General features: G+C 38.6%; 1 protein-coding gene across 2 annotated transcripts in view; it reads left to right on the forward strand.

The window, feature by feature from the left end:
• dync1i2a (dynein, cytoplasmic 1, intermediate chain 2a) overlaps nt 1-25,000 on the forward strand; it is a 61,925-nt gene that overhangs the window by 23,991 nt on the left and 12,934 nt on the right. For both annotated transcript variants that reach the window (XM_056464678.1, XM_056464679.1), the window contains 4 exons: nt 16,089-16,175; nt 16,455-16,617; nt 16,716-16,815; nt 19,972-20,097. In XM_056464678.1, the coding sequence (XP_056320653.1) occupies nt 16,089-16,175; nt 16,455-16,617; nt 16,716-16,815; nt 19,972-20,097 (476 nt within the window). The remainder of the gene's footprint in view (nt 1-16,088; nt 16,176-16,454; nt 16,618-16,715; nt 16,816-19,971; nt 20,098-25,000) is intronic.

Below are 25,000 nucleotides of genomic sequence, written 5' to 3' on the forward strand. Positions count from 1 at the left end.
TGGACGCATTATATTTATGCACCCTATGTTGGACGCATTATATTTACGCACCTTATGTTGGACGCATTATATTTACGCACCCTATGTTGAACGCAATATATTTACGCACCCTATCTTGGACGCATTATATTTATGCACCCTATGTTGGACGCATTATATTTACGCACCTTATGTTGGACGCATTATATTTACGCACCCTATGTTGAACGCAATATATTTACGCACCCTATCTTGGACGCATTATATTTATGCACCCTATGTTGGACGCATTATATTTACGCACCCTATCTTGGATGCATTATATTTACGCACCCTATGTTGAACGCAATATATTTACGCACCCTATCTTGGACGCATTATATTTATGCACCCTATCTTGGACGCATTATATTTTTCTGCCATAAATGAAATATTTAATTGGGGACTCAATGAAATGCTCAACTAACAAAAATGAGTTTTATTGTAATAATAATATTAATATATTGTTATATATTTCTTTGAAATTGCCACATATATGATTCCTCGGATAATCAAATGTTGAAATTGACCACTTTTATACTTTTATGGATATATTTTCTACACTAAAAAAATTTATGACAAAAAGTAAAGACAACAGATATTTTTGTCACTTTAACTTATTTACATAAGTTAATCAGGTTTCAACTACATGGTAAAGTGGTACATTTAAAGGCTTATTTAGGTTAATTAAGCAAGTTAGGGTAATTAGGCAAGTCATTGTATAATGATGGTTTGTTCTGTAGACAATCAAAAACAAATATTGCTTAAGGGGGCTAATAATATTGACCTTAAAATGGTTTATTAAAAATTACAAACATTCTAATTCTAGCCGAATTAAAACAAATAAGACTTTCTCCAGAAGAAAAAACATTATAGGAATTACAGTGAAAAATTCCTGAATCTGTTAAACATCGTTTGGGAAATATTTGAAGAAGAAAAGAAAAAAATGGATTAATTTTGACTTCAACTGTACATCTACAGCATCACACAGCATGATTGACACATGTCAGTCATAGGACTGAATTTGCACCCACAGTTAGAGCACGAGCCTCTGATCTGAGTGCCTTTCAGGAATGTGTGTCTGTGTACGAAAGATCAGAAGTGTGCGACCCCTTTTTGGAAATAATCTCCCCATAGTGAACATGGAGATGAAAGCTGAGGGAAAATTGCAGGGACTCGAGAAACATAAGACGTCAAGGCAAGATTAAACACACACACACACACCCGTTTACAGAGCCGGAGCGTGAGGAAGCACAGGAAATGAGCAGTAGGTTAGTGGAGATATTGTGTGTTTCCAAATGCAGGTCAGGATTTGTGTAATTGTAGTTTTGTGGCCTTTCATGTGGACTTCACTCTCATGTCAAATGCACAAGATCACTGCTTTTGTGATGTTTGTGCATGAGATAATGAACTTTTTAATGGAGGCTGCTTACGGCTTTCTTTTAGAAGACAAACATCGAGACTATATTAGTATTTTTACTTTGATTTGTTGCTGTTGGCCAGATTAGGCTGATGTTGAGTGCATCTGCTATCATGGTCTGTTGTTTTATTATTACAGTGCACTTTGTTTTAAGAAGACTTAACAATGTATAGATGGATCAATCATATTGGATAGCCATGACAACAAAATATTTAATCACTATTAGATTTTTATTTAATTCAAAAGCTGAAAACAGTAGATGTTCTGCCAGTCTAAAACTGAAATTAAAACTTTTTCTTTTTCTTAGTTTTGATAAGAGTTTATTGAATAAGAGTTTATTGAAAATAATTTATTGCAAAAGACTCTGTGTCTTCCGATAAATTTACCCCCCCCCAAATAAAAACTCTTAAATATATAAAGTCTATTTTAATGATCTATTCACAAAGTCTAAAGCGCATGGCGTTAAAGCATAAAGGGCGTGTCTGAATCTACTTTTGCTATTTTGAGGACAGAAAAATACCCTCTGCGCCGAGGTGCATGGTCTAACAGGGTTGTGCTTATTCTTTTAATGAGTTATGGCTGTGTTTTGAGCATCAACCTATCAGAGTCTCATCTCCCATTCCCTTTGAGAGTCAGTTGCGTCGCGCCATAGTGCATTCGTTATTTACAAAAAAACTGAATGTTTCACTAGTGAGAAAACAGTTAAACAGAGCATCTGCAGCACGAGGATAAAGAATGAGCCTCCTCCATTCAGCCTCTTTACTTTTTACTTTACTTTTATTCTTTACTTTACTCCTTTACTTTCGTGGATGATGAAACGGTGTTGTACTCACTCCGCTGAAGACATCCATTAGCCTACGTAATTAATTTTGTTTAAGCGCAAAGTTTTGTTTCAGAACTATTTCTAAATTCGGTTCTAATCTCCAGCAAATGAACAAATAAACAATAATAATGAAGTGTGGTCAAACAACTGAGTTATATCCAAACATGCGTCCTGTTCGTATGCCACATGTGGTCCAAAACCTGGCAGGTGGACAAATCTAAGCTTGTTTTTTAATAAAACAAATATAAATATGCATATAATAAATAATGCAAATAATAATAACATATTAAAAAAAAGCCAGTTGTCATGAATAAACAAAAAAAAAAGCCCCTCGAGATAAAGGCATGAAGGCAGTGGTTTTTATATTTATGTGAAAAATAAAATTGTGTTATATTTTAATCCTTTTTTTTTCATATGTATAGATATTTGTGTCTGTACATCTTGTGTGTATTAAGGTGTACCTAATAAAGTGGCCGGTCAGTGTATGTTTTGTTTTGTAGTCCAAATATCTACATTTCAAAGCAAAAACTAGATGTTACGTGCCCCATGGGCAGATAATGTTGCTTCTTTTTATGGAAAAACTCATCTAGTTTTGGCATTTCTTTTGAATTGTTACTTGATCGAAGAATGTTTTGATATTTGGACTAGAAATGAGCAAAAGCAAAGTAAGAAAAACGTTTTGTTTTCAATGTGATCATTCAATTTTTGTACCTGAATACTGTTAGACTCTGCAAAAAAACACTGTCAAATAGACCATCTTGTGAAACTCATTCACAATATTTATGGATTCAATATTTATATATTCATATCGCAATATAATTATTATAATATTCATAAATATAATTGAAGAAAAAAAAATATCTCAATATCCGATTTTTCCAGTATCGTGCAGCCTTATTTTGCATCACGTCTGATATCACAGTATATTAAAAGTATCAAGCAAGACTGATCTTTGCACTGACCTAAAGCGCTCGCTCTCTCTCATACACACATACGCACACACACCTGTTCTTCCGTTCTTGCCACTGTATAATCATTTCATCAACTCTCACACTCTCTCCTCCAGCACATAACAAATCACTCTGGGTGACATTGGAAGGTTTTCCCATCTCTCTCTCTCTCTCTGATGGAGTGTTTTGTGGCAGAGAGGTGTGTGGGGCTGTTGAAGGTTCAGTTTTCCGCAGGTCAGGAGGAGCATGTGGCTGTTACTGCGCCCCAGCAGGACATTGGGTTGTTAGTGCTGGTTTAGAGTGCTGGATATGGTTACAATCACAACATATTTGGTGCAATCTTTAAACAAACTGGCTCCCAAACTTTGAAAGTGAGGTGCTAAATCAGTTTTGTGGACAGATTTAGGCTGGACAGCAGGGCCAAAAGAAGTTTATATACTGTATATACCCAGACTTTTCCTAAGTATGTGTATATTTCTTTCTTACATTGATATTTTATTCAAATTATAAAAGAACTATGAGTATTTCTGCCTTTAATTACCAAAGCAGTCAAATTGACTGTATTTCAGTGCTACTAAACCCATGAATTGTTGTATTTGGGTGAACTATCCCAAAGTTTTAGATCCAAAAACTTGTCTGCCATTGCTTTGGTCTCATTTATAGTCCCATCATGCATTAAAAACCACTGAAAAAGGCTTTAGACTTGTGGTTGGAAATGATTTTCTTTTCTCTGCAATCCACAGCTCTGCTTGCTGGAGCGCAGGGGGTTGCGCGAGTATGAAATTGAATTAAAAGTGATTGTTTTAATCGCTCTTGTGCTCATAGGAGGGTTAATATCCTGTGTTAATCACAAGGAGCCTCTCAAATGGAGAGCGTCTCTCTTAAAGTGAGGAACCCTCAGCCTAGCTCTTCACAGATCCCAGCGTCTCGAAATGAATACTATTGTCCATCACCTCCAAAACACATCATTCATCGTCTCTCAGTCAGTAAGACAGGGAATTACCACATTGATTATAGGGATAATAGAGTAATTAATAACTTCTTTTTTTGTTGTTCTTCATCTTTTTGGGATGGATCTAATTTCCCCTGAATGCTTCTGTGATGTTTCAGCTCAAAATACCTCACAGTTAGTTTATTTTAATAAGCTATTATATTATTATAATAAGCTAATGATGCTTCTTTTTGGATGGGATTAAAAACGTGCCATTTTTTTGTCTCTGTAAATGCAAACAAACTACTGCTTGCCAGCCGTTTGTGAAAATGAAATGTTTCAATGTTTTTTTAACTTATAATCTAAGCTAATTAAAGAAAAAGCTTATAGGTACTAGTAACCTTTGACTCTAACAAGTGGTAGTAAAAGTAATGACAAAGGAAACTGCCAACCCAGGCTCATTATGGATAAGTACCCCTGTCTACATTTCTGAGGACATCCAAATATGTAACCAGAGGTACGTCTGCTCACGGTTTTTGCTTTCGTAAATCCACCAGAGGCCACCTTTGTTGATCACAAATTCATTTCGCAGGTCCTTTTCTTGTGTAAATCCACCAGAGGGCGCAATATACACTTCAGCCAACCAGGCCAGCTTGCTGTCGGCTGAATGACTGACCGACAGACCCACCCACCCCATCCCTAAACCCAACAATTAGTATTTAAAAAGCAATCTAGAAAAAGTAAAGCCGTCATGGCCGCGTGGTTTCACCACGTTTTCAGCCTGTTGAGACTCTGACTCATCCTGGTCAACTCCGTTCCACGTCACAAGGCCGCCAATGTATGCGGTGAGCCACTTAGCAAACTGGTAACACCGGAAAAGCCGTCCATACGAAAGTAATTGGTGAGCTGGTAGTGTAAAATGAACAGAAGCTGTCGTTGGCTCAATACTGCCTCGTAGCATTCATTTTAAAGGCAAATTGCAGCCAGACATAGCTCTCGCTACATAATTTGTGCTCTCCAAAAATGTAGACAGGTGTACATATCAACAATGAGCAAATTCTTCAGCAGGATAGCGCCCCTTCTCATGCTTCAGCCTCCACATCAAAGTACCTGACAGCAAAGAAGGTCAAGGTGCTCCAGGATTGGCCAGCCCAATCACCAGGCATTAACGTTATTGAGCATGTCGCTATCACTTGCTTCATGTAAGATCAGACGATCGCGACTGCTGTAGTTATTACAGTTGTGCTATTTTTTGGTATTTATCTTACAGAAATCACTGAAGGCATATGTCATGTTATCATACCAATCTAATGTGTCAATAAGATCGTAACTGTACTGTGTATTTACACAGTGGCCATATTCCTCTATGTAAACACAAAAACAACATTAACATTATAGCAGACACTGTAAAAGCTCTTTCTGAGCCACTAGACTTTACTGACAGGGTATCGAGATTCATCTAGTGTCAGAATGATGTGGGACCGCTGTACAGGAGTTATTATTAGGGATTATAGATAGCGAAATTTAGCGTGTTGTTTTTAGCGTGTTTTAAAATAGCATGACGGTAAAACATGAACGCGATTGTGAATATATTAAAACGTGTTTGTTTGTCTTAAAAATTCGTAATAATGACAAAAATTACTCTCTCTAGCTGGTCAAGCTGGAAAATGACCAGCAAAATCCAGCTAAAACCAGCTTGACCAGCCTGATTTAAGCTGGACATAGTTGGTTTTGGCTGGTCAAGCTGGTCATTTTCCAGCCTGACCAGCTAAGACCAGGCTGGAAATGGCTGGAAACCAGCCTGGAAATGGTCAAAACCCCTCTAAAACCAGGCTGGTCGACCAGCTAAAACCAGCCAACCAGCCTAGGCTGGTTTAAGCTGGATTTTTCAGTAGGGAATACACAGAATAATTCATGCTGTGCAGTCCAGAAGTGCAGTTAAGTTCACTTTCTAGATCTGCTCAAATTAATGTTCACTACGAGCACAATGCTGCCCTGTAGAGCTGCGCACATCCCTTTGTTTCTTTTACTGTACCAGCAGAAAAGCCCATAGCGAACAACCTGTTCACTGAGTCGCACAGTGTGGTATTTACAGAGCTGCAGTTCACCCGGGACTCTTTCACAAACACACCAGCGTGGAAGTCAGTCAGCGCTCGGAGGTCTCTCTCTCTGTGTCTCCTATTCAGCGGACGGCCCGACGGACTCGGTGCACCTGCAGAGGACATCAAAGAGCATTAGTCTTGTTCTCGAACAACCTCTGACCCCATGGGGCGCTCGCATTAATACATTGTCCTTTGACAAAGCCTGCCGATTACTGGCCGCTCTCTCTGCGTTCGCCCTCCTCCCCCAGCAAAGAGCTTTTATTTCTTGAGGGATACAAAAGCTATAATTGCTGCTGCTTTGAGATGAGGTGTCGATGGGAAGGGGATCTGCCATCAGGGTGAATTCTGTTAAATGTTTTTCTCTCGCTCTCTTTTTTTCTCCTCGCTCTCCCCTCTGTGGGGTCACCAGGATCACTTGCTTTTCTCCAAATGGGCATTTTCGCTGGCAGGTGCATTACACCCCTTATTTTCAGATTGTCTTTTCCGCTGCTAATGCCTGGCAGGTTGATTGCTCGGGTCTGGCTGGCGGAGAAAGGGCCGCGCTGCGTTCGGGCCCCGGACTGAAAGACACTGATTACTGTTTTCCTCCGAGCCTGATTGAGGCCCTTGAAAGGAAAGATTTTAACCTTCTCTCCTCTCTCCTTGCTGAGTACGGGCCCGGCGCAGCGAGATGGCCCGTGTCATCAGAACGACTCCATAAACTCATCAGAGCGAAACCCCCCCCACTCTCTCTCTCTCTCTCTCTCTCTCTCTCTCTCTCAAACCCGGCCCCTCCAGAGAGAGCCGTGGATGCGTTTCTGATGTAAAATCTGACAGATGACATTATCATTTTGATTATTGCAGGAAAGGGCGATTTCACTCTCTATTGAAACAAGTTTTTCTGGTCATGCTAAAAAAAACATGCCATTAGCATGGGCGTAGCGCAAGGCTTTCGTTTTGATTAACGGATAGGGGTGTTTGTGGGGAAATTAAAGAAATAATTTGTCCAAAAATGACATTTCTTTTGTCTTTGAATGCTTTTATTTGTTTTGAAAATCATTAAAAGCATTTCATGAGGTCGTAAGCTGTAGCATGTAGCCAAAGTGTTCAGAATTTATACATTTTTTGACCATTTTTTCATTTTAATTGACTTATGCTGGATAGTGTTGTCATGATACTGGAATTCGATATCAATCGGGACTGAAATAAAACAAAAACGTCCATTTCCTGTGAACATTTAAGTGCTGGAGCTCGTTCTTAAACAGCGCTGATTGGCTATTGTGTTGACGTGCTCAACAAAAATGACTGTGATTGGCTGTGAAGGTTCACCGAACTCACCGCTGTTTACTGAGTGTAAACACAGATGAAGGGACACTGGAGCGTTTGAAAGCCACAATTCTTCAGGTTTGTCTATAAGCTGACATACGAGCAATCCGCTGATGAATGGGGGCTTTAAAACGCTCCAGTGTCCCTGTATCTGCAGTTACACTCAGTACAGAGTGGTGAATTCGGTAAACTGATGACCTTCACGGCCAATCACAGTCATTTCTGTAGAGCACGTGAACACAGTGGCCAATCAGCACTGTTTAAGAACGAGCTCCAGCACTTAAATGTTCACGGGAAATGGACTCTTTTAAAATTTCAGTACCGATTGGTATCGATTTCCCGTATCATGACAACCCTAATGCTGGATCTGGACCCTAATGCTGGACCTTTTTTTATGTTTTTTTTGTGATATTTGTAAGAAAAAATGGTTAATTTTGTGGTGGGAATTTCCAGAATTTTGTGGAAAATTTTTGATTTAAATGAATAGTATAGACCGATCTTAAACGGTAGGGATTAAGCCAAAGGAAGGTTATATAACTCTCACTTTTACCCATGTTCTTACTTTCCCTGCAATAATCATTTTGTTTATTGCAGGAAAGGGCGATTTCACTCTCTATTGAAACAAGTTTTTCTGGTTATGCTAAAAAAAACATGCCATTAGCATGGGCGTAGCGCAAGACTTTCGTTTTGATTAACGGATAGGGGTGTTTGTGGGGAAATAAAAGAAATAATTTGTCCAAAAATGAAATTTCTTTTGTCTTTAAATGCTTTTATTTGTTTTAAAAATCATTGAAAGCATTTCATGAGGTCGTAAGCTGTAGCATGTAGCCAAAGTGTTCAGAATTTATAAATTTTTTGACCATTTTTTCCTTTTAATTGACTTATGCTGGATAGTGTTGTCATGATACTGGAATTCGATATCAATCGGTACTGAAATAAAACAAAAAACGTGAATTTCCTGTTAACATTTAAGTGCTGGAGCTCGATCTTAAACAGCGCTGATTGGCTATTGTGTTGATGTGCTCAACAAAAATGACTGTGATTGGGTGTGAAGGTTCACCGAACTCATCGCTGATTACTCCGTGTAAACACAGATACAGGGACACTGGAGCGTTTCAAAGTCATGTCGATCAGCTGGTTTGTCCATAAGCTGACATACGAGCAATCCGCTGATGAATCGCGGCTTGAAAATGCTCCAGTGTCCCTGTATCTGCGTTTACACTCAGTAAACAGCGGTGAGTTTGGTAAACTGATGACCTTCACGGCCAATTACAGTAGCCGTGAATCAGCGCTGTTTAAGAACGCGCTCAACAGGGCTTAAATGTTCACGGGAAATGGACGCATTTAAAGTTTCAGTACCGATTGATATCGAATCCCAGTATCATGACAACCCTAATGCTGGATCTGAAATCACACATATATCCTTTATTATCTATTCCCTGCTTTTGTTCACTAATATTAGACCTCCCTTTTTCTGTTTTTTGTGTGATATTTGTGATTAAAAAAATGACAAATTTTGTGGTGGAAATTTCCAGAATTTTGTGTAAAATTTCTTATTAAAAAAAAAGTATAGACTGATCTAAACAGTAGGTGTTAAGCCAAAGGAAGGTTGTATAACTTTTTATACAAAATATATAACTTTTTTCTTACTTTCTCAGCAATAATCATTTTGTTTATTGCAGGAAAGGGCGATTTCACTCTCTATTGAAACAAGTTTTTCTGGTTATGCTAAAAAAAACATGCCATTAGCATGGGCGTAGCGCAAGGCTTTCGTTTTGATTAACGGATAGGGGTGTTTGTGGGGAAATTAAAGAAATAATTTGCCCGAAAAGGTCGTAAGCTGTAGCACGTAGCCAAAGTGTTTTAAATTTTATACATTTAAAAAAAAAATTTTCATTTTAATTCTTATGCTGGATAGTGTAGTCATGATACTGGAATTCGATATCAATCGGTACTGAAATTTTAAAACGCGTCCATTTCCTGTAAACATTTAAGTGCTGAAGCTTGTTCTTAAACTGCGCTGATTGGCCATTGTGTTGACGTGCTCAACAGAAATGACTGTGATTGCCTCGTGTTGAACTGACGTGTTGTGTCTTCTGCAGACCTTGGTTGTAATGAGTGGTCATTTGAGTTACTGAACCAGTCTGGCCATTCTCCTCTGACCTCTAGCATCAACAAGGCATTTGCGCCCACAGAACTGCCGCTCACTGGATATTTTCTCTTTGTCTGACCATTCTCTGTAAACACTAGAGATGGTTGTGCGTGAAAATCCAAGTAGATTAGCAGTTTCTGAAATACTCAGACCAGCTCGTCTGGCACCAATAACCATGCCACATTCAAAGTCAGTTAAATCACCTTTCTCCCTCATTCTGATGTTCAGTTTGAACTGCAGCAGATCGTCTTGACCATGTCTACATGCCAAAATGCATTGAGTTACTGCCATGTGATTGGCTGATTAGAAATTTGCGTTAACAAGCAGTTGGACAGGTGTGCCTAATAAAGTGGCCAGTCAGTAGATTTTTTTTTTTTTAGAGTCCATTTTAATTTGCAATCATATTCATTATGGGAAAGAAAAAACAATCAACAGTTATGTTTCGCCACCATTACTACAGCCTACAACAAACACAGCCCTACTATTTTCCATTTTGGAGTTTGATGAACTTGGCCTCCTTCCCTTTATATTACATTGAGGCCTGGAATATTCTTCAAATGTTCTCCTTTTTGTGTTCAACAGAGCAGATAACGTCATGTGGGTTTGGAGTGGGGGGGTGAAGTCAAATAAATGAAGACGTTTGCTTTTGGGAACTTATTCTTTTAGTGTCCTTTTAAAAAAAAAAAAAAAGGCGATGAGCTCTGTGTGTGTGTGTATCTGTGTGTGTGTGTGTGTGGCTTACAGCTGGTCCGGGCAGTGGCTTCATTTAGCTGCTCATGTTTGGGGGTGAATAGCGGTCCCTGGACCCCCTGCCGACTCTCTAATTGCACGGACTTGTGTATCCGGAGAGAGTCTTGACTAAAAGCAGTCAGGCAGAAACCCCTGTGCCATCCCCGTGCCACCACACACACACACACACACACACACATACAGAACCATCTGCCTGACACACACTCGCAGCCGTCAGCTGTCTGAGCCGCTGGCACCTGCTGCCCTGCGTGTGTGTGAGTGTGTGTGTGTGTGTGGGATGCGCTGCTCAATAGAGTCCCTGTCTCAATTACGCCAGGAGTCTGTTGGACGGGCTGTAGGTTAAGACCTCTTTAATGGCGAAGCCCCCTGTAGTTTGGCGAGAGGACACACTCTGGGATGTAGATACAGTGTTCAAAAACACTTCAGGCTGTTTTTGGGCATCTGAATGGAATAAACAGGCTGTCTGCAGACTTGGACTTGTCACATTTTCCTAATTAGTTAGTCGATTTACTTAGCTTTTTCCACTTTTCAGGGTGTCCGCAGGGTCTTAAATCTCAAAAATCTAAATTTTAGGCTTTAAAAAGTCTTAAATTTGCTGAAATATTGTGTCGTAGGTCGATATGGTGACTCAATGGTTAGCACTGTCGCCTCACAGCAAGAAGGTTGCTGATTCGAATCCTAGCTGGGCCAGTTGGCAATTCTTTGAGTTTGCATGTTCTCCCCGTGTTGGCGTTGGTTTCTTCCGTAGCTCCAGTTTCCCCCACAGAACAAACACATGCGCTTTAGGCGAATTGGATTAACTAAATTGGCCGTAGTGTATGAGTATGTGTGTGAGAGTGTATGGGTGTTTCACAGCACTGGTTTGCAGCTGTAAGAGCATCCGCTGTGTAAAACATATAAGTTGGCAGTTCATTCCGCTGTGGCAACCCCTGATGAATAAAGGGAATAAGCTGAAGGAAAAGGAATTTTTTTTCACACGGCAAATAAAAATCTGCTAAATGAATTAGCGTTTAGCTCTTTATGAGTCTAAAATTTCATTCATAGTGGTCTTAAAAAGTCTTAAATATAACTTGGGGAAACCTGCAAAACCCCCGACTTTTTCAATTATGTTAATCAGAATTTATGTATGGATGTACCAAATCCTCACACAGTCATTAGCTATGTTTCCATCCACCTATTTTTATGCACAATTTGCATATGCGCATAAAAAACGGTTGATGGAAACGCCATGATGCGCAAAAATTAAGTAGGATAAACTTTTTATTTGGTAAGAAAAGATGCGCATAAACTACTATGGAAACACCTTTACCGCACACATTTCAGTGTGCGCATTAAATAATGTCACGTGACTTTGTTATAAGAGGTCATGTGATAATGAAATTGTGTGTAAATGGACAAACCAGCAGGCTGAGCACATTATAAAACATCTGAAATGTTGTTTTAGTCATTCTGAAACGCATTACCATTAAGTACTAGTGTTATTATATTATTAATGACCTTCAGAATCAAGAGCGTCTGTGACACCTTCGAACGCCTCCATGCATTCACTGCGTGTCAGGATTGAGTCATTTATTAGATGAAGAAAAGATTGACGCAGCTTCTCCTACTGCAGCAAATTCCGTTTTTACTGTTGATATTTGGCGCCAGTTAATCAGGACGTGATGATTTTGTTCGCTTTGACTCAATGGATGGAAACACTGCTTTATTCGCACGTCTTTAATGCGATAATCCAGTTTTGGGCATAAAGTTCATTCACATTTTTGAATGAAAACATAGCTAGTGTCACAATCACCAGCGATCCAACCTGTGCAGAACTCGTAGAACTACAACTCTGCCAGTGTATGGACTACAGTATCCAGTCATGCATTACACACACACCTGCTCCAAGTCTCCATTGATTAGACTCACTCACTGCTGAAGCCGCTCATGAACTGATTACATGGCCAATAAAGTCAGCACACAAACACACAGAAGTTGCTGAGTCTTGTTGATCTGTATAGTGAACATTACGATGTATTTTTCCTAGTCTTCTAGTGTTTTTGAACCTTGCTTTGTTTTGATTGTTTACGTTGTCTGCTGCCTGCCTGTACTGACCATCTGCCTGTTTATCAACACCGACTCTGGATTGCGCATATACATCTGTTTGCTCCTGTGTTGACTGTTTCTTGCCTGACCATTCCATTTAACAAACCCTGCATTTGGATCCGCGCTCCCTGTTGTCAGCGTCACTTCACGTTACAGTCATATGGTTCTATTATGTTAATTGGGATTCAGGGTGAATTTTTGTAAACCAAAAATAGATATGTTTATGTAGTTTAAAGTCTGATGTCTGAGAAAATTTAAGGGGTCATTAACTCGATCAATTCTTTCACCTTTTTGTTACTTTTGTACCGAGCTCAACCTTAAAAATCAAAAGACTCGACAAGTGTGCGCAAACACACAAGGAATCTTTGGTGTTTTTTCAGTAGCTCAGAATACATGCACACATATGTCAACACAAGGGTAATAAGTGGAAAATAAAGTTAACAATCCAAATTATGAAGCTTTATATACAGTTGAAGGCAGAATTATTAGCCCTCCTGAATTATTAGCCGCCCTCTATATTTTTTCACCAGTTTCTGTTTAACGCAAAGATTTTTCAACACATTTCTAAACATAATAGTTTTAATAACTCATTTCTTTTATCTGTGCCGTGATGACAGCACAATATTTGACTATATATTTTTCAAGATGCTAGTATTCAGCTTAAAGTGACATTTAAGGTTTAACTAGGTTAATTAGGCTAAAGTTAGGGTAATTAGGCAAGTCATTGTATAACGATGGTTTGTTCTGAAGACTATCCAAAACAAATATTGCTTGAAGGGGCTAATAATTTTGACCTTAAAATGGTTCATAAAAAAATTTAAAACTGCTTTTATTCTAGCCGAATTAAAACAAATAAGACTTTCTCCAGAAGAAAAAATATTATAGGAAATACTGTGAAAATTTCCTTGCTCATTTGGGAAATATTCAAAAAGAATCAACAAACTGAGGATATGATGATGCGCCTGTCAATCAATATTGGTGGGCGGGGGGACCGCTCTCCTACGTAAAGTTGCGGTCTGTTTGAAAACCACTCCAATTGGTCCACCGTTTTTATGTTGTTAAATTGAAAAAAAAAGCACTGGGTGTGCTTATATCAGCCCAATATGACGGTCTATACACCATACATGCACATATGTCTGTCCAAACAGCTTGAAAAGTTGATTTTTTTACCATAGGTGCCCTTTAAGGGGTCATTAACTCGATCAATTCTTTCACCTTTTTGTTACTTTTGTACCGAGCTCAACCTTAAAAATCAAAAGACTCGACAAGTGTGCGCAAACACACAAGGAATTTATGGTGTTTTTTCAGTAGCTCAGGGTACATGCATACATATGTCAACACAAGGGTAATAAGTGGAAAATAAAGTTAACAATCCAAATTATGAAGCTTTATATACAGTTGAAGGCAGAATTATTAGCCCTCCTGAATTATTAGCCGCCCTCTATATTTTTTCACCAGTTTCTGTTTAACGCAAAGATTTTTCAACACATTTCTAAACATAATAGTTTTAATAACTCATTTCTATTATCTTTGCCATGATGACAGCACATAATATTTGACTATATATTTTTCAAGATGCTAGTATTCAGCTTAAAGGGACATTTAAGGTTTAACTAGGTTAATTAGGCTAAAGTTAGGGAAATTAGGCAAGTCATTGTATAACGATGGTTTGTTCTGAAGACTATCCAAAACAAATATTGCTTGAAGGGGCTAATAATTTTGACCTTAAATGGTTCATAAAAAATTTAAAACTGCTTTTATTCTAGCCGAATTAAAACAAATAAGACTTTCTCCAGAAGAAAAAATATTATAGGAAATACTGTGAAAATTTCCTTGCTCATTTGGGAAATATTCAAAAAGAATCAACAAACTGAGGATATGATGACGCGCCTGTCAATCAATATTGGTGGGTGGGGGGACCGCTCTCCTACGTAAAGTTGCGGTCGGTTTGAAAACAGCTCCAATTGGTCCATCGTTTTTTATGTTGTTAAATTGAAAAAAAAAAAGCACTGGGTGTACTTATATCACCCCAATATGACAGTCTATACACCATACATGCACATATGTCTGTCTAAACAGCTTGAAAAGTAGATTTTTTACCATAGGTGCCCTTTAAGGGGTCATTAACTTGATCAATTCTTTTACCTTTTAGTTACTTTTGTACTGAGCTCAACCTTAAAAATCAAAAGATTTGACAAGTGTGCGCAAACACACAAGGATTTTTTGGTGTTTTTTCAGTAGCTCAGGGTACATTTATACATATGTCAACACAAGGGTATTAAGTGGAAAATAAAGTTAACAATCCAAATTATGAAGCTTTATATACAGTTGAAGGCAGAATTATTAGCCCTCCTGAATTATTAGCCGCCCTCTATATTTTTTTTTTACCAGTTTCTGTTTAACGCAAAGATTTTTCAACACATTTCTAAACATAATAGTTTTAATAACTCATTTCTTTTATCTCTGCCATGATGACAGCACATAATATTTGACTATATATTTTTTCAAGATGCTAGTATTCAGCTTAAAATGACATTTAAGGTTTAACTAGGTTAATTAGGCTAAAGTTAGGGTAATTAGGCAAGTCATTGTATAACGATGGTTTGTTCTGAAGACTATCCAAAACAAACATTGCTTAAGGGGGCTAATAATTTTGACCTTAAAATCGGGGGTGCAAGTCGGAGAACTCTGATCCCCCAGACTCTTCGATTAGTTGGAGAAATTCCAAATTTAACTAAAACAAACCATTACAATTGGCTTAAGATTGGCAATCAAAATTCGGGACATTGCAACCTGCAGAACCTGGAAAGTTTTAAAAAAGGAAAAAATAATATCCAAATAAAAACTCATTTTAGAAAAGCAAAACTGTAATAACCTTGCAAGTCACTGAATTACACACCCAATGCCCTCTGACCCTTACATTCAGAAGGCTTCTTTTGATACTGTATGTTTAGAGCTCATTGAAATATGTTAACTAGCTCTATTATGATTGGCCGATTTCACGGCGCATGGTTCATATTGTCCTCAGGCCACGCTGTTTAACGCTGAATAGGTGTTGATATGTAAATGCGCTGCTGATAATACACAAATGGAACGAAGAGTGTTACAATGTTAAAGCGGCTTCCTAAACACCAAGATACTAATTATAAAGTACCTCGCTTTATTTTTCTGCTGCTTAGTGTTTAGTAGCAGTATAGTAGAAAAAGTGTCATATTACCCACTTTTACCCACTGTAGATAAAGATAAAATGTCCCATATTGGTGTTCACTTCAGATTATATTTGCAGATGTGATTTATTTATTTATTTATTTTTTTTTTTACTTTTTTGAACAATTTAAATTTTATTTAATTTTTTTTGAAAAAAAAAACTTTTTAAAACAATTAAAAAACAGGTTTAAAACAATTAAAAGTTTGACAACAATGACATTTTTGGGTGAACTATCCCTTTATGCAGCAGCACATTCATTTGACGCCTTTATGTATATAAACATCACTCCTTTAAATCTCTGCTATCATATTAATGCTTGTGATCATCTTTTATTTTGTGTGCAGAGGAAGATGAAGAGGAAGAGACTCCAGCAGCACAGCCAGAAGCTGAGACAGAGAAGGAGAAACTAGTGGAGAAACAAGTGGAGGAAGGTATTGAACAAACTCCACACACACGTTTTAAAGGGCACATATTTTACCCCGTTTACAAGATGTACGATAATTCAATTCAATTCAATTCACCTTTATTTGTATAGCGCTTATACAATGTAGATTGTGTCAAAGCAGCTTCACATAAAGGTCACAGTAAATAGGAACAGTGTAGTTCAGACTTCGGTGTCTCCTGAATGTGTCTGTGTTCAGTAGTTTTAAAGTATAAATGAACTTATTTAATGCATTTACGCATGGTTTCTGGTTGGTTTATGCGTGTAGCGCTGCCTCATGAGCTGACAGAGGAGGAGAAGTTGCAGATTCTGCACTCGGAGGAGTTCATGGACTTTTTCGATCACAGCACACGCATCGTGGAGCGCGCTCTGTCCGAACACGTGGATGTTTTCTTCGACTACAGCGGCCGTGACATGGAGGAGAAGGAGGGGTAACGATTAGCATTACAAACCTAAAACTAACCATAAAGCATTGCATATGCACTGTTTAATCAGAGATGTTTGCGTATGTGTGTGTGTGCGTGTGTAGTGAGATGCAGGCTGGGACAAAACTGTCTCTGAATAGAAAGTTTGTTGATGATCGCTGGTCCAAACAGCGAGTGGTGACCTGCCTGGATTGGTCCCCACAGGTACGTGATTCATGCATATCAAAACTGCTAGTACACTACCTGACTAAAGTGTTGTCGTCAATCCCAGTTGTAAGAGCAACAAATAATAACTTGACTTCTTGTTGATCATTTGCAAAAGTGGCAGAAAATAGATTTTTTCCATGAATCATCTGTTGATCTGCATCCCAATCATCACTAATACTGCAGAAGACCTACTGGAACCCGCATGGACACAATTCTTACAGAAATCAGTCAAGTTTGGTGAAGGAAAAATCATGGTTTGGGGTTACATTCAGTATGGGGGATTGCGAGAGATCTGCAACATCAACAGCCTGAGGTGTCAAGACATTTGTGCTGCCCATTACATTACAAACCACAGGAGAGGGCAAATTCTTCAGCAGGATATTATTATTATCATACATCAGCCTCCACATCAAAGTTCCTGAAAGCCAAAAAGGTCAAGTTGCTCCAGGATTGGCCAGCCCAGTCACCAGACATGAACGTTATTGAGCATGTCTTGGGTAAGATGGAGGAGGCATTGAAAATGAATCTTAAGAATCTTGATGAATTCTGGGAATCCTGCAAGAATGCTTTCTTTGCCCTTCCAGATGACTTTATTAATCAGTGATTTGAGTCATTGCAGAGATGTATGGATGCAGTCCTCCAAGCTCATGATGAAGTCAGACACAATATTCATTCTGTTTCCACTGCAGCAGAAAGACTTTTATCTGAGCAAAGTCAGACCTTACTGTCCTAATTAAATCATTAAAAATCAAGACATGATCATATTTTATTGTGGTCAAATAAGCGTCATCTGGAGGCCTTTGCTTGTTATTATCCTAAAACTTGGATAGGCGACAAGACTTTTGTCAGGTTGTGTATATATCTTTATATATTGATCACTTTTGTATTAATTATGTTTTTTCTAAAACATTTGAAAAATTAATGACCTGAAATCAACTTAAATAAAAATTGACAGTTTTTATTTTCATATTATAAATGATTTGCTTTCGTACTTCATTTTTTCATTGTTGAATTACAGTTCGCTTATAATCTTCAAAGTCAGCATAAACCGTAAGTTGCTGATATTTTATTTCAGTATTTTGACATATTTTGATTTTTAGTTCTTCCAACTGAAATGAAATATTGAGTGTGGGTGTGGGTTTCTCTTGTGCATGATTCTCTCATAGTAAACTAGCGGTAGGAGGGGCCTGCTTAGGAATATTGATTTACATTTGCTATGGAAGCCCTCAGGTTGATGTCAACAGAAGGATCGCCAGTTTGATTACCAAAAACAATTTTTTTTTACGCTGATTCCTTGTTTAGCTGACTCCAAACAGAAAAACAGCCTGGTTCATCGATTTTTGGGGTCCCTGACATTTTTCAGTTGAGGTCTGGGCTATTTGCAGCCAGTTTTCTATTTGCGTGTGTTTTCTTAACTTGCAGCATGTTTGAGCTCTCATTTTCTCCTCATTTCTGTTGTCTGCGATTATTCATATAAGTATACCTATTCTGCCCATTTTTAAAAGATGTAAAATAAGACTCTGATGTCCCTAGAGTGTGTTTGTTTTAGCTCAAAATACCACACAAATAATGTTTTATAACTCTTTGAAACTGCCGCTTTTAGGACCCTATCATACACCCAGCGCAATAAAGCACAAGACATGATTGACACGATTTGTTGCTCTTTTCAGACCAGCGCAACCCTCATTTTACCGTTTTTGCACCACATTGTTTAAATAGCAAATCCATTTGCGCTACTTTGGACTCATGGATGTTCCGGGCTAAAAAGGAGGAGTGTTTAGGTGCATTGTTGGCGTGTTGCTATTCTGTGAAACTGAAATAGACTCCCTTTATTCATGACAGTTTGCATTTGTGTAATACTATTATTATTATTATTAGCAGTAGTAATTATTATATGCATATTTATATTTGTTTTAGTAAAAACAAGTTTAGATTTGTCCATCTGTCGGGTTTTAGAGACGCATGCATCACCATATGGAGCGTAAGCACAGGACGTGCATTTGGATATAACTGGATATAAGTGTTTTTACCACACTTCGTTATTATTGTTCATTTACTCGTTAGCTGGAAATTAGAACTGACTTTAGAAATAGTTTTGAAACAAATCTTTGTGCTTAACAAACTAAATTAAATATGTAGGCTAATGGATGTCTTCAGTGGAGTGAGTACAAGGAGTAAAGAAAAGAGCAAAAGGAAAGTAAAGTGGCCGAATGGAGGAGGCTCGTTCTTTATTCTCACGCTGCAGATGGTCTGTTAAGCTGTTTTCTTGCTAGTGAAGCGTTCATTTTTTTCTGCTTACAAAGTCCGCCATGTAAACAGCAAATGCGCAATGGCGCGACGCAACTGACTCTTAAAGGGAATGGGAGATGAGAGTCATGAGAATGGTTTAATGCACGTTATGCTCAAAACACACCCAGAACTCAATAAGAGAATAAGCTCAACCCTGTTAGACCATGCGCCGGGTGCAAACCTTATTTTTCCATCCTTAAAATGGCAAAAGTGGATTCGGACACGCCCTTAATGCGTTTGCGCCATACGCTTTAGACTTTACGCCTAGATCGTTAAAATAGAGCCTTTGATCCAAATGACTGTCGCTTTAAATGCGAATGAGATTTTTTCAAAAGAGGGCGCAGCTACAAATGCCTGTGTGTCAGCATAGTGGCAGATTAAAAGACAAGACTAACGTCCTATGCTAATGAGTGGGAGATAGTCATTAATGGGCGGGGCTTTCCCCTTATGACACGTACAAAGGGAGAATGTCAATCAAAGTGTTTTTATGTTGTATGATTATAAAAAAAATATTAATAGCTGGTTATATTCACAGTGTTTTACCACACAACTGTGTTTAAACCCCTTATTAAAATGATTTTTGCATAATAGGTCCCCTGTAAAACAGTGATACATGAATAATTTGTTGGTATTTAGTTTGCATTTTGAATTATTATCATTTACAAATTTAAATGTGCACCATGGCAATTATTTGACTTTTTCTGTCATATTAGTAACAATGCAAAAAGAAGAATATTAGCGTATAATAATGTAGATTAGTGACTCTTGGCCAGGATAAGCTGGAAGCCAGCAGTCCAGAGTGTTGTGTTTTGTGTGTGTGTGCTAAAGGTGTTGTTTTACTAAGCTCTACACATGTGCTCACAGTATCCAGAGTTGCTGGTTGCCTCTTACAACAACAACGAGGAAGCTCCGCATGAGCCTGATGGAGTGGCTTTGGTCTGGAACATGAAGTACAAGAAGGCCACACCGGAATATGTCTTCCACTGTCAGGTACACACACACACACCTGCTTTCAATCAGGACTGACTCACTCTTCGCTGTACACACACCTCCGGAGAAGCATCTCATGTAAACATAATTGTCATATACAAACACCTCCACACAGGCGAGAGATCGCACGGGTGGGCTGAGGAGTTCCTTTATGAATCTTCCTTGCTCCTTTGCACAGTGATTTCACTCTGTTGGCTTTCACATGCACACTTGTACCGCTATCTATATGGGGACGTCTCATACACATGGAGATATATTTCTACTGTACAGACTGTATATTCTCTCCCCTACTCCTAAACCCAACTCTCTCAGGAAACCATCTGCACTTTGATATTTTCAAAAGACTTCAGTCTGTGTGATTAATGAGCTTATTTACTGGAATTGCTATACTTGTTGGCACATTTGGTCCCCAAACATAAGTAATACAAGGTACATGCACACACACTATTTTCATAAGGGAATAGTTCAGCCTAAATTGAATATTTACATTATAAATACCTGACTTTTTCCATAGCATGACAAAAGGAGATGTTTTGAAGATTGTTGATGCTGCTCTTTTCCCTACAGCATGTTGTATTGTCTCTGAAAGCTTTGGAAAAGCCTTTGTAGCCATACAAAAAAACAATAATAGAGAATTAATGTCAACACCATGTAATAAGCTTGTAGGTAGCATCTTCTTACATATTAAAGTCTAACACGAGGATCATATCTGCTACAAGGGTGAATGTTTTCAGTGAATATTGACTTAAATTTGCACAAATAGTCTTGTTGAATGTGTTTAAAACAGTTAGCCTTCATGTATTCATTCATTTTCCTTCGGCTTAGTCCCTTATCTATCAGGGGCCACCACAGCGGAATGAACCACCAACTATTCCAGCATATGTTTTACGCAGCGGATGCCCTTCCAGCTGCAACCCAGTACTGGGAAACACCCATACACTTTCACATTCACACAATTCGATTCACCTGTAGCGCATGTGTTTGGACTGTGGGGGAAACCAGTCACCTTTAATGTATAGGAGAGTAGAGAGTATTGACAGGAAAGCATGGGGAGCAGAGAAAGGGAAGGATCGGCATAGGACAACGAGGCGGGAATCGAACTCGGGTCGCCGTGAGCACTGGAGTGCATGTGTCGACGCACTTACCACTACGCCAATGACGCGACGCATCGTACTACGATAGTTAAGCCGCGAGTTACATCGTTGTTTGCGAAACGCACCCCAGGTTTGGAACAAGTGAAGGATGAGTAAATGATGACATAATTTTCAGTTTTGGGCGAACTATCCCTTTAAGATACTTGAATGATCAATAAAGTTGGCAGACTGAAACCTACACTCAGATCCTTGCTTGTGTGTTTGTGAAGCGTTGCTGTGTGTTCACTGTTAGCTGTGTGTTTGGCCTGAGGTGATGCGCTGTGGACAACCTGAGTAGAACCACATGTGCTGCCCTCAGGAACGGATACACACACACATGCACACACTCACACACATGAACAGAGATGCGGAAAAACTGCACATTCATCCACACACACACACACTCAGAGGTGTGAACTTGTAATTTTTTCCATCTTCTTAGCTAAGTGTGTTGGGGCTGGTAAACTTTCCCCAGAGGAGAGAGTGAGTTTTCCAGCTTTTTCAGCAAATAACAAAAAATCTACACTGTTTGGTGTTAGTTTTCTCTTCATTATTCCTCAGACTTTGTGCTTTGACACTTTATTCTGGATTTATACACTCACTGGCCACTTTATTAGGTACACCTTACTAGAACAGGGTTGGACCACTTTTTGCCTTCAGATCCGCCTTAATCCATTTTGGCATAGATTCAACAAGGCACTGGAAATATTCCTCAGAGATTTTGGTTCATATTAACATGATAGCATCACGCAGTTGCTGGAGTTTTGTCGGCTGCACATCCATGATGCGAATCTCCCGTTTCACCACATCCCCAAGGTGCTCTATTGGATTGAGATATGGTGACTGTGGAGGCCATTTGAGTACAGTGAACTCATTGTCACGTTCAAGAAACTAGTCTGAGATGATTTGTGTTTCATGACATGGTGCGTTATCCTGCTTGAAATGATGATGTCGTGACTGAGTGTGGAATTATGGGAGTTGTGGTCTTCATTAGGTCTTATGAGACTCCTGCTGAAATCTTGTGGATGATTTAACACTTATTTTCATCATAGTATGAAGCAGAGTAAAACTGAAAGCCGTGAAGTGAAATGAGAAAATTATTGAAGCAATTTTTGATGAGAGAACAGCGGAGCTTTTATTATGCCACATTCTGCTGCTTCCTGTTTTTTAGCTCGTGGTCATGTGGAAAAACAGCGCTGTTTTATAAGACTAAATACATTTTAGGCTTCAGTTATAATGCTACTTTGTACAGGCTAATAAAACACACAACATATTAAAGCCTTTGCTGTTTCCCTGCTTTCTAGAAAACCAAACCAGAAATCAAGAGTGTGTGATGTCATTGGCATGAACACACAGCACACGCTCTGTTTAACTAGTTCAAATTGTTAATTTCTCTGAATTTGAACATTCTTCGAAACATTTGATATAATGTAAGTACATAATTCAGCATATACAGCCCTCCTGTTATTATTTTTTATTCTTCAAATATTTTCCAAATGATGTTAAACAGCGCAAGGAATTTTTCATAGTATTTCCTATAATATATAAAGTGTCATCCTGGAGTTCGGAAAAGCCAAGCAAATACGGCTAGCTCAGAAACCCTTGGGGGGTACATCACTCGATGCATCTGGAACCATCGCCGCCCTCACCGAGTCCCCTGACAGGGGCACAGTTATAGACCATTTCAATGTGGTCTTGTCATTGACCCATGTACATTTCCTGCTAGCTATAAAACTCTTTTATAACTGGAACAAGAGGCTATTCAATCAAAACTTAATGTTAAAACAGTTATCAAAAATATTATTGGAGAATTTTTCAGTTCTCAGAAGCTGTCGAAATTAAACAGGAAATACATTCGGTCCGTTGTTTTTGTTTACAAAATGGTCTAGTAGTGTAGGGTATACTCTATACAGTCCAGCACAAATGACGAGATGGCCGCTGTACCTCATGCGTTGGAGTAGTAATCTGCCAGCATACTGTTCCATCGCCCCTGCCATAACTGTTATATTATACGGCACAGTTGCACGTGAAACAGTACCAAGTCAAACTGGTAAAAAACAGACCTGCAGACATCGGAGTACCCAGATATTTGATATTTATCTCCTGCAGCGTTTCACAGCTACATATGGCTGCCGCCATCTTGCCCTTCACAACATTTCCATTAAACAGAAATTGGTGAGTAGAGTATCCAAAATCTATACTCAAGTACAAGTACGTGCAGAAAGTTTTACTCCAGTAAAAGTAACAATCTTAAAAGTTACTCGAGTAAGATTAAAAAATTATCTGATGAAAAAATTACTCAAGTAAATAGTTACTAGTTATTTTTCATTTAATATATATATCTGAAGTCCAAATTAATCGCCCTCCAGTGAATATTATTTCTTGTTCAAATATTTCCCAAATGGTGTTTAACAGAGCAAGGAATTTTTCACAGTATTTCCAGCCTGATCTCACGAGAAAACATAAGTAATTTACGTTTTGTCAGTTTAGTGGCTAATTCGTATGAATTCGTACGAGTTCAGTCGTACGAAATTGTACGATTTTAAAAAGGAGGCGTGGCACCTAACCCCACCCCTGAACTCAACCGTCATTGGGGGATGAGCAAATCATACTAAATCGTACGAATTAGATCGTACGAATTCATACGAATTAGCCACTAAATCAAAAAGTTACGAATTGCCGTGAGATTGTGTTGGTATTTCCTGTAATATTTTTTCTTCTGGTGAATGTCTTGTTTTATATCGGCTAAAGTAAAAGCAATTTTTTATGTTTTTAAAACCATTTTAAGGTGCCTTATTGCCCTAACTTGTTTTTGAAAAAAATGGTTAACAGTGTGAATGACTTATATGTGCAGGGCTAATCAGTTATTCCATTAAACAGCAGTTTCTTTAGATACCCCATCGATAATAAGGATCAAATTAGGATCATTTTGACACTTACCACTACGTGTTTTTTCAGGTTGGAGCTGTAGTTCATGTATATGTTGCGATAGCAGTTCGATGAACAGTTCAGCGTGCATCGCATTATCAAACTATTCTTATTGACATCTTGGAGTGAAAACATTGACTGAACTTGAGTCCGATAAGCTCACTGCACAGACAGCGTTACCATCCTTCTCGGAACCGCAGATGGACATGGCGTGACCGCAGTATAAACTCGCACGTCTTCCTCGACTTCAGCCATCATTCCAACATAGGCGTGCCCTCTAAGCGTGAGACGCGTCTTTATAGCAACCTCCTGCGACACAACCTCTCAAATGCGGATATTTGCGAGTCATATGAATCGTATTTATTATCATTTGACAGTAACAGAGGAATGCCGCCAAATGTATCGAAGTAAGAGTAATGATTATTCTCTAATGATTTACTTGAGTAATAGTACACATTTTTAAATGTACTCAAAAAGTACACGTTACTCTACAAATTTACTCAAGTACATGTAACGAAGTAAATGTAATTCGTTACTACCCACCTCTGAATAACTCATACATATTGTGCCTTTAGGGCGTCACGGTGGCGCAGTGAGTAGCACGATGGCTTCACAGCAAGAAGGTCGCTGGTTTGAGCCCAGGCTGAGTCAGTTGGCATTTCTGTGTGGAGTTTGCATATTCTTCCCATGTTGGCGTGGGTTTTCCTCGGGTGTTTCGGTTTCCCTCACAGTCCAAACACATGCGCCATAGGGAAATTGAATAAGCCAAATTGGCCGTAGTATATGTGTGTGAATTTAAGAGTGGATGTTTCCCACAGATGGAAGGGCATCCGCTGGGTAAA

Source organism: Danio aesculapii, chromosome 9 (genome assembly GCF_903798145.1).
Source record: "Danio aesculapii chromosome 9, fDanAes4.1, whole genome shotgun sequence".
Taxonomy (NCBI): domain Eukaryota; kingdom Metazoa; phylum Chordata; class Actinopteri; order Cypriniformes; family Danionidae; genus Danio; species Danio aesculapii.